The sequence below is a fragment of the Lucilia sericata genome, unplaced genomic scaffold, assembly GCF_015586225.1.
Source record: "Lucilia sericata isolate MDLA Ls3-8-SP2 unplaced genomic scaffold, ASM1558622v1 Contig000062F_arrow, whole genome shotgun sequence".
Lineage (NCBI taxonomy): Eukaryota > Metazoa > Arthropoda > Insecta > Diptera > Calliphoridae > Lucilia > Lucilia sericata.
In genome coordinates this window covers 1-18,773 of record NW_023994097.1, presented here as the reverse complement: position 1 = coordinate 18,773, position 18,773 = coordinate 1, and the positions used below count along the sequence as shown (strand labels likewise).

Here is an 18,773-nt window from a genome sequence, read left to right as displayed (position 1 = left end):
AAATTACTAACGTTGATAACATGCTTAAAATTGCTAGTATTTTTATGAAATTATACTTAAATTTTTTATGAACCAAAATTTCATATAAATTGGCAAATTGAAATTTGAGAATTGTGTTAAGTATTGTATATATATTTTTTATTTTTTTTAAAAACTTATTTTACTGATTCGATACAATTCAATTTGATTTCGATACATATTTAAAACGAAATTTTGATAAATAAAATACAAAAATTTCATGATGAAATATTTTGACGGTATTTAATCATATGATATTTTAAAATTGTTACTATAACGATAATATGTTTAGACTACAATCATAATTTTAATCATAATATGTTGCTCTTAGAACATGGTTATCACAACCATGTTTTTCTCAGCGTGCTCTTACAGATAATTATATCATTGTCAATAAATCGTTTAAAAACCAAAAATAAAAAAGTATTATTTTTCATTTAAAAAAAGTTCGTGTTCACCGAACTTTGAAAACCGAACAAAGTTCGGGTTCGGTCGAACTTGCAAATTTAGCGAAGTTCGGGTTCGGTGTTCGGTACCGAACGAAATTTTGAGTTCGGTCGGACTCTAATAATTTGTATACATACCCAGGTATGTTGGGTAAATAGGTGAAAATAGAAAATCGGTCATCGGTTTAATATATATATATATATATATAGCACTATATATCCCGGACAATCTAACCATATCCGTCTGTATCTTAAAAGGATCTAGAAGACTAACATTTTTCACAAATATTTTTTTATTCGTGCAGGTTGTTTGGTATTGAAAAGGGCTATCGGTCAACGATTTTACCTATACTCCCGCCCATAATACATAAAAAACAGTCATAACTGGATTAAAAATACCAGTATAGCAATGAAATTCTACAAAAACAATGTTTTACCGGACTACTCTGGGCAAGAAATTCATTTTTTTGGCCATAATTAGGGCAGTGGATCCACATAATAAATAAATATTACATATAAGGTTTCGCAAGAAAAAATTCAAAATGGCGGTTAAAAATTCCTAAAATGTACTTAATGGAATTTTTAAAGATTGTGGAAGAAAATATTAAAAATTTAAAATAGAGAATTCAAAATGGCGGTCAACATTTTTAAAAATTGACTTACTGGAATATCTAATGAACACGTATTGTAGACCTTTTTATCATTGATAATAAATGCGAATTCAGATTTTTTAAATTGAATATAATAAATACATTATGGCGGATCAAACATACCCAAAATAATTGTTAAGCAGTGTATCTACTTAGTAAATAAATATCGCATACATATAAGATTTTCGGGGACGCTAATTTTGTTAGAAAAAATTAAAAATGGCGGATTCAAAATATCGGACAACATTTTTAAAATTGACTAAATAGAATTTTTAATGAACATGTGTTGTAAATCCATGGTCACTGATTACAAATTCGAATGCAGATTTTCAAAATTCAATGAACTAAACTCAAGATGGCGCATCAAACATAACCAAAAATTAAATATTTGTTTTTTAGCAATATTTAAGATCAATAATTTTAAAAACTTAAAATTTTGATTTACTAAATGTTGCAATTTTAAATAAATATATTTTGTGGGTTAATGGCGGTCGCTAATCAGAAATATAAAGTAAATTTTAAGTACTGATTAAAACAGATTAAAGTATACCAATCGACTTAAACCCATGTAAACCTTGTAATCAAAGATAATTCAATTCAATTTGATACATGATCTTCTATTACAACTGAACCCCCGAATAGGGCTTGTAAACCTTGAATTTAAACTACAGGTTGCAATTTTGAAGATAATTCAATGAAATTTGACACATGATTGAAAATGGTTAACATTGGTCCATTATTTCAGCTAGCCGCCATACAACTGAACACCCCGAATATGGGTCTTAAGCTCATAATTATCAAGTTCTAAACTAGCCTTGATGACCCTGGTGAATTTTATAATGATAGGGCCTCATTTGACCCTAGCCCCTATACAAAACCCCCTTCAAATTTTGACTTAAGTATCCACAATATTATTCAACAATAAATGGCTTAAGTGTATCTGAGGCACTTAAATGCTTTATTATGAAAACTAAACCACATTTTATAATTATAACTTGTGTAGAGTATTATATGGTCGGCCTCGTCCGACTATAATTTCTTACTTGTTTTATATTATATGTTTTGGACATTTGTGAAAAATATATATTATTTTCGAAAACAGTATTTTCCGTTTGAACACATTAACTCACAATGATAAAAAAATTTACCAGTATAATCTCTAAATTTTCCAGATTAATAAGTCAAAACTTTTTTCTCGCTCTACCTGAATTGGACTTTTGGCCAAAAAATTGATTTCTGGCCCATAGTGCGGACATGATTTTATGGTGGCTATACAAGATTCGGCATAGCCGAATATAACACCCTTGTTTGTTATTTATAAGGAATTTTTTGGATTAAAATTAGGTATGTATGTATGTCGTCATTATTTTTTGCTGGGGTACGGTATAAAAGGGACACACAGACTACTTAGTAATTGCGGAACTGAAAAAAACCGCAATTACTTTCCGAATCACTTAATTAGTTCTAACCACAATTAAACTGACCGCAACTATACAGATAGCTATTTGACGAATAAATTAGTAAAAACAATTTAATTCATTTAGGATATTTTGGCATTTTATTTATTAAAACAATCATAATATAATAAAAATATTTAAAAATAACTTAAATATTAACAATATATAGTTATGCATGTACAAAATAAATAGTTATTGCAGCAATTAAAATTGCTGCTTCATAAATGAGCAAAATATCATACACAATATTATTTAAACATAATTAATTTTGTATAATAATAAATAATTTAATATTCAACATTATCATCAACATTTATTTATCAACCATTTAGCACTTTTCCAAAATTGCTGCCGTGCCTTAGACAAATTATCATTTATTTTAAAGTGTACTTTTAGGGTTTTATACTTTTGTTATAAACAGTACATGATAATGTAGTAACAAATTAATTGGATAATGAAAAATAGTGATACATATTAAGTTGTAACAGATAATAACTTTTATTATTTAGAACATAATAAAATCGTTAACATACATAAATATAAATAATTACAATCTCTTTCTTTTTTTCATTATTAGCATTATGAACAAATAAAGGATTAAAATAAATTCATATTGTACATTGGTAATTCAAACAGTGGCGAACAAAATTGTTTATAGTTTGCATAAGAATCTTAATAATGAATTAACACCTAAATAATGTTAAATGCATGTTGAACGCCATTAAAACGCTGTTTTTGGGTAATGGGATTAGGAATTGTAAAATAAAAAAAAAGAATAGTTATTTAAGTAAATATACAATTATAAGTAAAAGTAAGCATTTAATATTAATGACCAACACCAATGTAAAGTTTAACTTAAACAAATCTAAAATCACATCAGAATTAATATTTCTATACATTTATTTGTTAAGGTAAACTTGTATTTATCATTAATTAACCATTAAAATCTAAAGTTTAACAACATTTACAACCATTCTTAAATAAATGATTGGGTGGGTTATTTTCTAGTATATCTGTTGTATTTTTTTCTTATTTTCAAATGTAATTATAAGTACATGATCATGTGTACCTACATTTAACTCCATTTAGTTTTAAGCTTTTAGTACAAGTACCCTGTGCCTTTCGTTTTCTCAAACATCTAATAAAAACCAACATTTTACAGTTGACTTTTCTTAACCTCAGCAATTTCTTTGACCAATATGCGGGCCGTTAAATGTGGCTCACCGGGTGCAAAGACAACTTCATTATCCACCTTGTAATCGGCATAATTGAGACGATAGACTTCATGGAAACCCAATTTCTCCATAACACGAGCCGAATAATGACTGGAGCATAAAACATGCATAACGGGAATTTTGTGTTCACGCATGTAGTCCAAAGTGCTTTCGGTGAGACGACCAGCAATGCCCAAACCACGATAATTGGAATTAACTGAGAGAATTTTACCATCCATAATAACATCGGTGCCGGGATATAAATCAAAGACATTGAAATCTCCTTCAATGAAATCCATTAATTGCAAAACTTTTCTGAATTTTGGATGATCACAGGAATCTGCAGATTTTTCATGTTCAGCATTGGGCACCTACGACAAAAGGAAAAATTGTACATTTGTTAGTAATAGTTACTGAATTTTTTAAGTCTTCTGTAAAGGCATAAATCGGATGACTTTTGAACATAGTAATCATACAAGTTCCTCCAGATAAAAATGACTTAAACTCTTATAATTATCTTAGAACAATTTTGGAGTATGTGATCCATTACGGTAATACCACAATTACTCCCCTGTAAACATTGTTTTAGTACATGATTCATTAAGGGCCAATCTTTAGGTGAAAGATTAGCGATTAAATTAAAATTAATTCTCGAAAGTTGTTTTTGAGTACTCATGGATCATGTAGTAGTTTTGGGATTACGCTGATGTAATCCATAAATAGATTACGTGGTCCTCACATAGGACATCATAATCTTAAATGGAGTATGTTTTTTCTATATATTTGAATTAGTTTTCGAGGAGTATTTAGGAGTATGTAGGCGATTTCGAAATAATAAAACTTACCGGACGATGCATGAGAGCATTTAGGAAGACCCCAATAATTTCACCACTCTTCGTCACTGCCTTGTATGAGCAACCATCTTTTATACATTTAACGGAATATTCCTCTAATTCCTTGCATTCACCCAAATTTAAATACGTATTTAAAGGTTCATCCTGAAATTAAATAAAATACGAAAATAAATTAATTAAGTAATTAAATAAACAAATAATGTGCAAAACAAAATTAATTTTTTTTCTTGATATTTGAATTGTTAAGAAATCAAATATAGGGGTCGTTAAACCTTACAGGTTGTTAGAAGTCGAATTATTTTGAAGACCAGTTATAATAAATTAGTAATTAAATAAGCATTTTGATAATTACGAGATAATTTTTATTTAATGTCATACATATAAATACATACTTAAAAAAAATACTTTTTTTCAATTTTTTTTTTTATTTCATTGTTGTGATTAGCTTAAAATTTGTGATTTACAAAAAATATTTAAGTAATATAAATTGCAGAATATCAATACCAAATTGTTTTAATTATATTGTTATTTTTATTATTCAAATACATATTTTTGCTTGGTATTCATCGATATTGATTGATTTTATTAATCCAAAAAAAAAAAAGAAACAATATGCAAATTTATTTACGTTTTTGGAATATTTGATTTTATTATCGCGCATAAATAAATTCAAATATTGTTTACTAACAACAATTACTTGCAAATATTTTTCTATTGTTTTTATCTGACTATACAAATACAGTGAGTGGATGAAATTTTTCAGGTCATTTGTTAATTATAAAGAAAAAGTTCTTAATAGAGAAAATTTCCATTTTGCCAAAAAAATTAAATTGCGGATATTCCCCACACCCTCTAGAATTGCCTTTTGTGTTGTAAAACTAATTCATGTAAAAAATGGGCTGATGGAATAACGATTACAGGTGTCGCAACTTCTCTGAAAATTTAAGTTGTATTTACAAGAAAATTTGGAAAAAAATTATCCCCAAATGGCACTCGAACTACGGCCTGAAGAATTGTCAATTAATAATATCATTCAGTAGTTCGAAAAGATCAAAGAAACGGAAAAACGATTTTTTCCAAAATTATGTTTTTTTGAAACTTTGTTGAACAAGTTTTAAAACTTTTGGAAGATTTCATGAGACAATAGATTAGAGAATAAAACATTAAGGACCAATCTTCAGGTGAAAGATTAGCGATTAAGTTAATAATAAATAAAAATAATCCTGTTTTTGAGTACTCAATAGGGTTCTATAGTTGAAACGAAAAGTCGACTTTTTGACTTTTCGACTTTTTTCATTTAGTTAAAAGTCGACTTTTCGACTTCTTGATTTTTTGCATTTTATGAATAGTAGATTTTTCGACTTTTTTCATTTAATTAAAAGTCGACTTTTAGACTATAAGTATTTTATAAATTGTCGACTTTTTCTAACTTTTCGACTTTTCGAATTTTTTCGACTTTTTCCGACTTTTTTCGACTTTTTCCGACTTTTCGATTTTTTCGACTTTTTGACTATTTTCGACTATTTTTTGATTTTTTCGAGTTTTTTCCGACTATTTTAGAGTTTTTGACTTTTTTTCCACTTTTTTTTTAAGATTTTCGACTATTTTTGACTTGTTTCTACAATTTTCGAGTTTTCGAATTTTTCCGACTTTTCGACTTTTTTCACAGACCATAGTCGAGTTATCGACTTATTTGGAACAAAATAGTCGACTTCGACTTTTTTCGACAAAAAGTCGAATGTTCGATTATTCGAAAGTCGATTTATAGAACCCTAGTACTTAATCAGTTAATTTTGTTTGCAAGTTTAAGCGCCCAATGGAGGTGGTTCAAATTTAAGCAAGAAATGCAAAAGTGTAAACAGCTGATGCAAAAAAAATAATAAAATGTTCTATTTATTGATTAGTATAAATTATGCACATTTAAAATACTTTTTTTTTTGTTTTAAATTTAAGTTTTTATTAATTTTAATATTAAAATTTCAATTGTCTTCTTTTTTATAAAACATGCATTGTTTTGATAAGAAACAGTGACATTTTTTGTTGTTTTGTATGGCAACACTGCGAAAAATATCAAAGGGTATTAACTAGGGTTCTAAAAATCGACTTTCGAATAATCGAACAATCGACTTTTTGTCGAAAAAAGTCGAAAAGTCGAAGTCGACTATTTTGTTCCAAAAAAGTCGATAACTCGACTATCGTCTGTGAAAAAAGTCGACTTCGTGAAAAAAGACGAAAAAAGTCGAAAAGTCTGAAAGTCGAAAAGTCGAAAAAGTCGAAAAAAGTCGATAAGTCGAAAAAAGTCGAATAAAGTCGAAAAAAGTCGAAGAAAGTCGAAAAAGTCGAAAAGTCGTAAAAAGTCGAAAAAAGTCGAAAAGTCGGAAAAAGTCGAAAAAAGTCGGAAAAAGTCAAAAAATCGAAAATTGTAGAAACAAGTCAAAAATAGTCAAAAATTTTAAAAAAGTGGAAAAAAAGTCAAAAACTCTAAAATAGTCGGAAAAACTTAAAAAAAAAATAAAAAAAAAATGGTCGGAAAAAAAGTAGAAAGAAGTCGAAAATAGTCAGAAAGTCGAAAAAGTCGAATAAAGTCAGAAAAAGTCGAAAAGTCGACTATTTATAAAATACTTATAGTCGAAAAGTCTAAAAGTCAACTTTTATTTAAATGAAAAAAGTCGAAAAGTCGAAAAATCAACTTTTCATAAAATGCAAAAAGTCGAAAAGTCGACTTTTAACTAAATGAAAAAAGTCGAAAAGTCGACTTTTCGTTTCAACTATAGAACCATAGTATTAACATCAGATTAAATTTATGTTTTGATTAACATATCTGATTATGAATTGGCATTTATTTGATTGCCAACTCAAAACCCCGCTCTAAAAACATTAGGTCGTACTTATATTGCTACATTAATTTAAACCTTTTTACATCGCAAGGGACAAGAAATACTGCTGTAGATCGTTTGTTCCACATACAGTAGTCCGACTTAAAAAAGAATTTTCCTATAATGTGATGGCCAATTAAAAACAAACGGGTTTGCTATTGTGTATAAATAATTGAACAAGTTACTAAATTTCAGAAATATATACATATTCCTCTGTAATATCGAAAAATTCGTAATAATAAACTTTTCTTTTAATTTCTATAAATAATTAAAGCCATGAAATATAGTCTTAAACAATCCAGACTATAACAACATAAATTTCGTTTTATCATTAAAATTTTAAATTATACAAAAATATTTTAAATTTTTTTTTTTTTTTCGCAGATTGAAAAATGCTAAAAGTATTATTTTGGTAGTTGTTAAATTTTCAGTATCACACCATTAACCCAACTTAATTTATATGCATGAATGTTTGAGTGAATGTTAATTTATAAGAATAGATAGAAAGCAAAGTGCAAATTTAAATATTAGAATCACGTTTAAATTCCTAAACTTATCTACGAAAAATCTAAGCAGCCAACAAACCAGCCACCCACCTCACTTAAGTGCTTTTTTTTTAAACTTGGAACACCAAAAAAAAAAAAACACTCGAAAAAACACACGACAAAAAGCAAGCTTAGACATGTGCATGGATTTTTTTTTCATTAATTAATTAATAGTAGTAGTTGGAGCAAAATAAAACAAACAAAAATTAAAAAAAAAATATATATCTACAAATATGTTTAAATAAATTCATTTATTCATATTAACAGTATAAAAATACTCCTTCAATTATTTGTTTTAATACGAGAATACAATCGCGAATACAACTGCATTTTGTCTTATTTTTACAAAAATATATATATTTATTTATTTTTTGCTTTAATTTTTCTGTCTAAATTTAATTAATCGCTCATGCCATCAACACGTTGAATGTAAAATGTAAAAAATAATAGACAACTACATTTAATTTGACTTCACCCCCGTACAGTGACTGACTGATTACAGATGGTTCCAAATGTGATTGTGACGTTGTGACGGCAGCAGCAGCTTAACAATCAATCGTTATTATATTATTAACATTATATTCATTATTATTAGAGACTTAAGTACTTATTGTAATACAAGTTTATATTTACTATTATAATGAACAAATGAATTTAGAATCTAAATTACGAACGACTACATTACTCCAGATGTGTTAAATTATTCTACTGTTTGGATTGACGTAACTAGATTTTACTAATGTGTTTTTAAATCGTTATATGGTAATGAGTGCTTAATTCACGCAATCGAGTGTAAGCAATTTTCAAAATTTAATTGTATTTTGAAGTGAAGTGATAATTTTCGGAGAATTGTAAAAATAGTTTTAGTTGCAACAACCAAATGTGCAACAAATTCGATTGGTATACATTTATATATGGTTGATATAGTTGGACTAACTATACCCAGTGTGCTTCGCTACCCTCACCGTAATGGAATAAAATTGATATTATTGTAAATGTTTATGGGGAATTTTGTATCAAGTGATCCAACTTTAAAAATCGATGTCTTCCGATTTGGATGAAATTTGCACCAAGGTTAGTACTATGGGATAGTAGGCCGGACACAAATTATCAGCTCTATGGGTCAAGAACATCCAAAGTCAGTTGGGGATCAAAGTTGGACATTTTGGTCATACAGGGTTTTATTATTTATTGGCCCTAGTAAACATTTTCCAAGGGAGTTCAGATAACTATTTCTTCATTATTTCCAAAAAAAAAAAAATTATTTTTAAAAAATGTTTAAATATTTTTGTTTGTTTTTTTTGCTTAAAAGAAAGCTTATAAAATTTCCTTAAAGGGCTTTATAGTCCTATAATGGGATGCGAAAATTATTTTTAAACTTTTAATTTTTTTCAATATTTGGCACTTAATTTTCCCATATTTTTTCAAAATGGATGTTTCTGTTGTATTTTTTTTTACTCAAAAGAAAGCTTAGTGGTCAAAAAAATTATGTTTTAATTCAAAAACTTTGCTTTTGGAGGTTAAATATATGTATATCAGTAATATAATGTACCCTTTTATATATTTTCATACATGTTTCTAGGTTCAATATTGAAAATCTATGAAAGACCTCTTTCAATAAGAACCCTATAAGTTTCATTTTATGACTTTAAAGAACGAAAAAGTTCCAGACAGTGCCTTTTGATAGATATTCATTACATCAGGATGATGCAATTATAATTCTCAACCAGAAATTAATCTCATACAGATCTTTATACAATTAGGAAGCTGAGTGTCCGATTTTATGTTTTAGCTTCAATATTATAGAAAATTGCAAAAAATTAATAAAAGAACAAAAAAGTGCCAGAAAGACTCCTTTTATAAATTATCGTCAATATTTAATATTTTAGAAAACTCAAAAGTACCGGTTAAAGTACGGAAAAGTACCAAAAGACCTTTTTATTTAATTTCATGTCCCTAAGTTCAATATTTTCGAAAACCAAAAGGTCGCCTTTATATGTTCAAGCTTAATTTCATGTTCTAGGTTAATATTATAGAAAACTCAAAAAGTATCATTAAAAGAACCGAAAAGGTCCCTTTTTATAGGTTTTCATTTACTACGGTTTTTGTGGCCTCCGGTAGGTTAGTGGTTTAGTGTTCTAGTCCTGGTAGACGCGGAAGCGGTGGTTTGATTCCCACCTGAGGAACCAGGAACGACGAACGAACGAACGAACGAACGAAGAACGAACGAACGAACGAACGAACGAACGAACGAACGAACGAACGAAACGAACGAACGAACGAACGAAACGAACGAACGAACGAACGAACGAACGAACGAACGAACGAACGAACGAAGAACGAACGAACGAACGAACGAACGAACGAACGAACGAACTAACGAACGAACGAACGAACGAACGACACGAACGAACGAACGAAGAAACGAACGAACGAACCGAAACGAACAAACGAACGACGAACGAACTAACGAACGAACTAACGAACGAACGAAACGAACGAACTAACGAACTAACGAACTAACTAACTAACGAACTAACTAACTAACAACTAACTAACTAACTAACTAACTAACTAACTAACTAACTAACTAACTAACTAACGAACTAACTAACTAACTAAACTTCATGTTTCTCAGTGCTAAATAAAAATATTTACAAAAACAAAATACATTATTTTCTAATTTTATCCCATTTTTGTAAAATTTAAGTTCGATCTAATATACCAAAAAGAAAAGTAAATGATAATAATTAGATAGAATAAAAATGTATAAAAAGGACACTAACAAGATTATTTAAGACAGAATTATTTTTGCTCTCAAAATTTAAAAGAAAAAGTGTTTGTATATTTCAGTAAATATATTAAGTTTATAGTGATCAGTTGTGTGAATAGTAACTAGGGATGCCAAACGGGAATTCCCGATTCCCGAAAATCCCGGGATTTTCGGGATTTGAAAGTACCGAAAACCGGGATTTTAAAAAATGAAATACCGGGAAATTTGGGGATTTTAAAATCCCGAATTTTTAAGTGTTTTTTCCGCTATTTTATACATTATAAACTATTAAATAAGAGAATTTTAAAAGTTTTTGGACTTAAGATGACTATACTAACTTACAAGCTGAAATATCAAAAATAAAAAGGGCAACAAATAGGCATAGATACTATCGGATATATAAAAATAACAAGTAAGAAATTATTGGCGGGCGAGGACGACCATATAACCCCCTGCACCAGTTATGAGAGTAAAATGTGATTTAGTTTTCATAATAAATCATTTAAGTTGATTTATACCTCGCCTCCGATATATTTTAGCAATTTATTGTTAAAAAACTATTTTCTGAAATATGCTTGGGGGAAGCCTTCACATGAGTCGATCCTCATAAAATTTGGAGGACGAATTTACGGTTACATAAAATTTATTTATGCTGAATTTCATTACGGCACTTCTCTTTTTAAGCGAAATGTGGACACTAGGCTAGGATGAGAAGAAGCCCGATAATTTCAAAATTCATCAGGGTATTTAAGGACAGTATAAAACAAAAGCAATACTCCGAAGATGCCCAATATACCTTCCCCACTAAGGTGGTATAGGGTATAAAAAGGGCAATAATCGGATATCTAATGGGTGTATTAGAATCTATAATGGAAGTCAACCTGTCAATAAGATGGCGAGATGATAATTCCCTTATTTGGGTTAGAGAACACGGCAAAAGCTGGAATTACTATGGAATTACTATTTCTCTACTGACCATTAAAAACCATATATCCTATATTCATCTCAAAACGAATGGTCTCATGAGTACATAGGTGCAGTACAGGAGCTCTATGTAGCCTCGTATGGATCCTCATTACGCATACTATCTAAATATTAGATTTCATCAAATTGTAAATTTGGAAACCATTGTAAATTTGGATATCATGGGTATTATTTTATATTTATAAGATATAAGAAGCTTTTGCTCAAAAGTAGGTTTTTATTCTACTATTCAGTACCTGGGATGGAAAGATTTTTATTATAAGTACTTTGAATTAATTTGTTTTTCTTTTCACAAAATGCTTATTGGAAAGTAAACACCTACTAAGTGTATTCATATTGTAATATGAAATAGAAAATGTTATTTTTGTCGGTAAATTATTAAGATTTTTTTAATTTTTTTTTATATTTTTCGGGATTTTGAAATCCCGAAAATCCCGGGATCCCGATATCGGGATTCCGGGATTTATTTAAAAATCCCGAATCCCGGGATTTCTAAATATCAGTCCCGATTGGCATCCCTAATAGTAACACACTGTGAAATTTTGTAATGATTTTATTTAAAATTTAATATATAAAAAATAAATTTAATATATAATAAACATAAGTGAGAGATTAGTGAGTATAAACAATTTTAAATTATTCATAAAGAGAAATAAAGAAAATGTATTATAAAGTCGCTTTTACTACATAAAATAGTGTAAAATTAGATAAATTTCCAGTTTCCCTATTGCTATGGCAAAACTGGAAATTTTACTAGTTTTACGCACTTTTATGCTATAAAAAAGTGACTTAAAACTGAAACGAAATCGACTCACTAAGTAAGTATTAAACAGGAGGAACAGTTTCTTACCAACGCGGTCACTTTTCTTCCTTTCAAATTGTGCAATATTAGCTGTTATTTAGATATTTTTACCTACACGTTGTTACGTTATTGGTACTATTTAGATAGCAATTGTTTGCAGGGGTTATTTTCAAATAATCTGTTCAACTGTGTTGCATGTATAAATGTAAAATAGAGTTAAACGTTACGGATAAATGTTTACCTACGAGTTTGACACCTTTTAACATTAATCTATATTTAAAAATAAATATTAATTTTTCCACAAATTGTAATTGTCTAACAGTAAGTATGTATTTGATATAATATTCTACAAGTCACTCACTGACGTAGCGCTTAAAGTTTTTTCTATTGCATTAAAAAAACTGGGGAATAATTTATTGTGGCACCTTTTAATTACATTCGATATCAATCGATTATTGAGTAATTTATGACTTAATACAACTATAGCATTAAATATTTTCTTGAAAATTAAACAAAAACTACGAAATAACTGAAGGCAAATAAATTCGTATAGAATTCATGTTTTAAGGAAACATTACGTATTTATTAATGAGAATATTAAAACGTCATTTAATTTGTTTTTTTTTTCGAGGCTTTTTTTAATGCGATTTGTATGCAAATTTTCTAAGTAATCTTCAAATAAGTAATAATAGTTTTTTCGTGTGCAAGCATATCTATTGTGTGGGTTTTTTTTCGAACTTAAAAGTAATTAAAAATTTTTAATATTTACAATTTATTAAGTTACACGAAAATCGTGTATTGGAATAAATTAGTTTAACTGATCTTTAACTTTTCAATAAAAATTATTTAAATTGCTGGTTAGAACTTTTAAGAAAAAAAAAATGAAATTTAAATATGAAATACTTTTATTCAAGATTTTACTATTAAAATGCAAAACGGTAGAACTAATCAGTCAATTTGTCAGTAAATCTTACCTAGTTCTACAATTGTCACACTTTATATAAATTTATACCAACATTATTATTATTCTCCCTACTTTTTTCAAATAATTTTAATTGAAAAAGTTATCTTACTTTCACAGTTTAGTATTTGTGTATTTCTTTTGTCACTCAGTATGGTTCATGCTAATTTCCATAATGAAATGCTAATTTAAACAAATATTAATTTGCAAAAGAAAAAAAAAAAAATAAAAAACACCTGGTCACTCAATTATAAGCGTGTGTTTTCCTTCTTCCACACGAATTTGTATTTTTCCAAAAGGTGCAAAATTAATTTTACAAAAATCGTAGCAATTTCACTGAACATTTGTTTTATTTTATGGGAAATTTTCTTGTTTTTTGTTCGATTTTACAATATAAACAAACCAAATTTAAAACAATAAAGAAATTATACTCGGACATGGCCGATCATGAGATGCCCTACAACAACAATATGATCAATAATGGACTAAAAGAGTACAACGATCAACATTTTTAAAGGTACGTTCACACCTATCAAATATTTTTCGAAAAAGACGTAACCAATATTTTTTGTAAATATTTGATTGATCTTACAAGACCTTTGTATGTATATCGAATTAAGTAATAAAGACGATCAAATCTGATAAGTCCTAAGACACATTATAAATTAATTTCGAATGTAACAGATTACTAGTTAGAATTAGAGCAAATTTTCGTTCTTTTAAAGATTGTCCATAAATGGATATAAACAATTTTCTGATTAATGCTCTAATTTAATAACATCCGGTAAATTTATCTGAATTGCGGAAATTGGTATGGGGCTTTTATCACCGGTTCATCCATATTTCAATACTTAGTGAAGTTTGATTTATGGACAATTTCGACATGTTATTATTGTTCTCGCAATGAAAAAATCAAGTTTAACCTAATTTTATATATGAACCGACAGGTTCAATAAAATCGTTGAAAATAATTTTTAACATTGCAAACATCATCATAGATGTACAGTATTCCCCTTACCTATTGTTTTAGTGTAGGGTGTACAAAAATTGTTTAGATTAAAATCCAAATAAATATTTGCAAATTGTTCGCATCACTATAAGCAAGTAATTATTCAAATTCATATTGATATTGAAATTGATAAATATAGAATCGTTTCAAATATGTTTTAATTTTGCACCGACATTTAATTTTCAATAAACAACAGTGTGAAAAAGCAAATTAAAAGTGATGAATACGTGATACAAACGTACAGCAGAAGTGTGCATACCGCAACTGACTGATGGAGTACGTGCGATAAAGAGCTGTTAATGAATGTATTCTTTGTTAAAGAAATGTGTTTTATCTGATTGCTTTAATAAATCTTTTCATTTCTGGTAAAAAATTGTTCAGTGTTTGGACTTTTACCGGAAAAAATTACAGTTTGAGAGAGCCAACATAAGTAAGAGGTATGATGTATATTGATATCTCCATTTTCTAAAAATTTCGAAATTGATTTGTCTAGAAATTTCAATTAACATTTTTTATATTTCATCTAATTCTTTGTTCAAAGTTAATAAGAAAACATATGTATAAATTAGTTTATTTAAAAAATTACAAAAGCGTAGATTGCTACCTTTGTTTCTATACCTTTGCTATACTTGCTTGTTGAACATAATTGTTTTCTTTACATTCTTTAATATCTCTGTTGGTTATGGAAATATGTATGTTTTAAATTGTTAATGATTTTTTTGTTTATATGAATTATCGTACAAATTTAAGACATTTTGTTTTCGCTTTTAAAATAATGTTTAAATTATTTCTATTGCATAGTTATTTGAATTTAATTTATTGAACCAAATGCATCAAATTCATTGACACTTAGTTCATTTTTGCATACGAGTATTTTTTGCAATATTCCATATTCTTTTGTTTAGATTTTGTTTATGTTGATTTTAATGGAAATCAGACAATGAAATGGAAAGGTAAAAAACTCACCTTAAAGAAAAATGCTTTCAACATTTCAACAACTTTTTCTGAATCTTCGGGTTTAACACATTCCACTGTGTAAGGTAAATCATCAGATTTAGGTACTTGTGTGGTGGTGGTGGCCGTGGAGGAAACATTTAAAACACTGTCCATTTTTTGGGTAAGTCTCGCAATTGGATATAAATCCGAAAGCTGAAAAAGAAGAAAATGAAATATATGAATGTTTAGCTTTTGATTTTGAAATTTTTATAAAAGTTACTGAAAGAATTGAGGAAAACGTGAACATTCTATATTCTAGTCTATAATCTGGTCTGGTCTAGTCTATATTGTAGTCTATATTATAGTCTATAGTCTAGTCTATATTATAGTCTATATTATAGTCTATAGTCTAGTCTATAGTCTAGTCTATAGTCTAGTCTATAGTCTAGTCTATAGTCTAGTCTATAGTCTAGTCTATAGTCTAGTCTATAGTCTAGTCTAAAGTCTAGTCTATAGTCTGGTCTATAGTCTAGTCTATAGTCTAGTTTATAGTCTAGTCTATAGTCTAGTCTATAGTCTAGTCTATAGTCTAGTCTATAGTCTAGTCTATAGTCTAGTCTATAGTCTAGTCTATAGTCTAGTCTAGTCTATAGTCTAGTCTATAGTCTAGTCTAGTCTATAGTCTAGTCTATAGTCTAGTCTATAGTCTAGTCTATAGTCTAGTCTATAGTCTAGTCTTATAGTCTAGTCTCTAGTCTAGTCTATAGTCTAGTCTATATATAATTTATAAAATTCTCAATTCCTAGTCGGTTTAAAACGTCAAACTTGTACACAATGAAATAGTACAAAAATATGTATTCCAATTTATAACAGAGCATAATAAATACCATCCTAATGTTTACATACATGTCAATGTGAAAACTTTTTTCAATTTATTAGTAAATATTATTTGTTTTGACTTTTCTTTATTTTTTCCGGAAATTGTATTTATGTTTGTTGTGTTCTAAGAACATGAATATACACATTTTTCTGTAATTTTATTTATACTATAGACGATTACTACAAACTCACAAAGATTCCAAATCGAAAAAACATATTTTTCTTTGGGAAAATGTTATTTTGATTAAGTGACTTTTTTATTAAATTGGCCTCTATTTCTGGTTAATACTTAATTTTCAGTTGAAACATTTAATATGTATATGTTTAAAATTAAATTGTTTTTCCGCAAATATCTTTTGTATTGTAAAGTTCAGAGACCCTTAAAAATGCTTTAAAATTTCAAAATAGAATGTAGATTATATCACAGGACATATTTGAAATGTATTCGTTTGATATTTGCATAAAAAGTATTTATATACACATTATATGTATAATTTAAAAGTAACTTCAAATAAATTAAGATTATCTGTTGCATTTTATGAACTAACCCAGGAAGTAATAGTAAAACAATTGTATAACGTCTACATACTAATTGCATTTAATATAATTCTTCAAACATTTTAACTGCATATATTGTCACATTCTAAAATCTAATAAAATTGAAATTGTAAATTTAATTTCAATTTTATTATCATTTTGAAATATGTACATAAAGCAAATCAGATGTATTATATTTTAAACAAAGTAATTGTAATTTGTATTCAACTGCAAAAAATATTGTTTGTTACTTAAAAAACAATAAGTATCTGGTTTTTGACGAACACGTTTGTATATTGTTTTTGTCAAAATTTTAATTACGGGTCTTTAACTTTTTGAGTTATTGGCAATTTAGGGAACAAAAAATAAAATCGAACATTTAGAAAAATGTGACTAATGCATCGTTATCGTATTTGCATGATTTACAGGTTTTAGTCGGAATTTGTAATAAACAAATTTTGAATACGGGAATGTTATCTTCTAAACTATGAGTAATAGGTTCAAATCTGACTAATAGAGAATAAAATATATATAATTTGGAAAAGTGAATTACATGTAATTAAGAAAATTGTGAAATCTTCGTTATTTTCTTATATATGGAATCAAAGGAATAAAATAATTGTAAAATAAATTAGGAATATATTTAGGATGTTATAAATAGGGTTCTTTAAATTTCGAGTTTTCTTTCGAGTAATCCAATTTTTGTCGAAAAAGTTGAATATTTTGTTCAGAAAAGTCGGTAAATCTAAAATAAGTTCAAAAGTATTCTTATTTCTCGAAATATATATAGCGTTATTTAAAGATAGTTTTTTGGGGTTTTTTAAAATTTGCAATTGTTTGCAAGGATTTAAGGGGTTAATTATGATTATTTTTCACATATTTTTTACTATAAATTTTTGTCATTTTTTATTAAATAAGGGGAATAAATAACTCATATTTTGATATGGTTTAAAGATAACACCCAAATATTGCAAAATTTGACATTTAAGCTCCACAGTTTATGGGTTAAGATTGACTGAAATTATTAAAACTTCGGGGATATAAATTATATTATCTGAATTACATTATTGCGAAAATATATTATGACATATTCTCTAAAATATTACAAGAACTGAATAGACGCAATGGGGTTTCCTCCTAGGATTTTTTCTCAGAGACAAAACTACTTACTTAATGAATTAAAATGCTATTGTGTAAGTAAATTTTAGCATTTTAGTCTCTTACTTTTCAAAGTAAGATTTTGCTATGTAATTTTTTTTGTCATATAAACCGCGTTATATGAGGGCAGTTTGTACCTTAATTTAGAAAGTTTTTTTTCCTTCCTCAATAAATTATTCTAAAACATATGACTTTTTCTTTTAATTTTAATGTGTTGTTTATGAACAAAACATAATTCATTAATAATTTTGAACGAAATAGCACATGTTTAAAAATTAAACATTTCTAAAAACACGACAATTTTCTAAGAAAAAACCTAATAAAATTTATTTTATATCACAAGAACCAAAGAAAAAAACCACAGACACTTTTTAATGTGGGACATTATCCACTTACCGTATATCTCTTTTCGATCATAATCGCATCATTATCAGCAAATGTGCGATTATTTTTTAGCATTTGTGGAAGATTTTCAATTTCCATGATTGAAGCTGGCGGTGTGTTGTCTTATTAATGAAGGAAAACTGGCAAACAATTTTTCACGGTAATAAATTTGTATTAAAAATTTAATTAGAGCACTTAGTTTGGTTTAAAATACACCAACCAGATGAGAAAATTTTTAAAAAATAATAATAAAAAACGATCAGAAAGTGTGGTAATGGCAAAATATCAAC

The 18,773-nt window shown here is 27.7% G+C and overlaps 1 protein-coding gene across 1 annotated transcript; it reads right to left on the bottom strand.

The window, feature by feature from the left end:
* Window positions 1-2,649: 2,649 nt before the first annotated feature.
* On the bottom strand, window positions 2,650-18,773 carry LOC119616228 (dopamine N-acetyltransferase). Its single transcript, XM_037972556.1, has 4 exons — window positions 18,496-18,773; window positions 15,556-15,738; window positions 4,631-4,783; window positions 2,650-4,156 (listed from the first exon to the last, which is right to left on the bottom strand). Exons 1-4 carry the CDS (start codon window positions 18,580-18,582, stop codon window positions 3,728-3,730), a joined length of 852 nt encoding a protein of 283 aa, XP_037828484.1. The 5' UTR covers window positions 18,583-18,773; the 3' UTR covers window positions 2,650-3,727.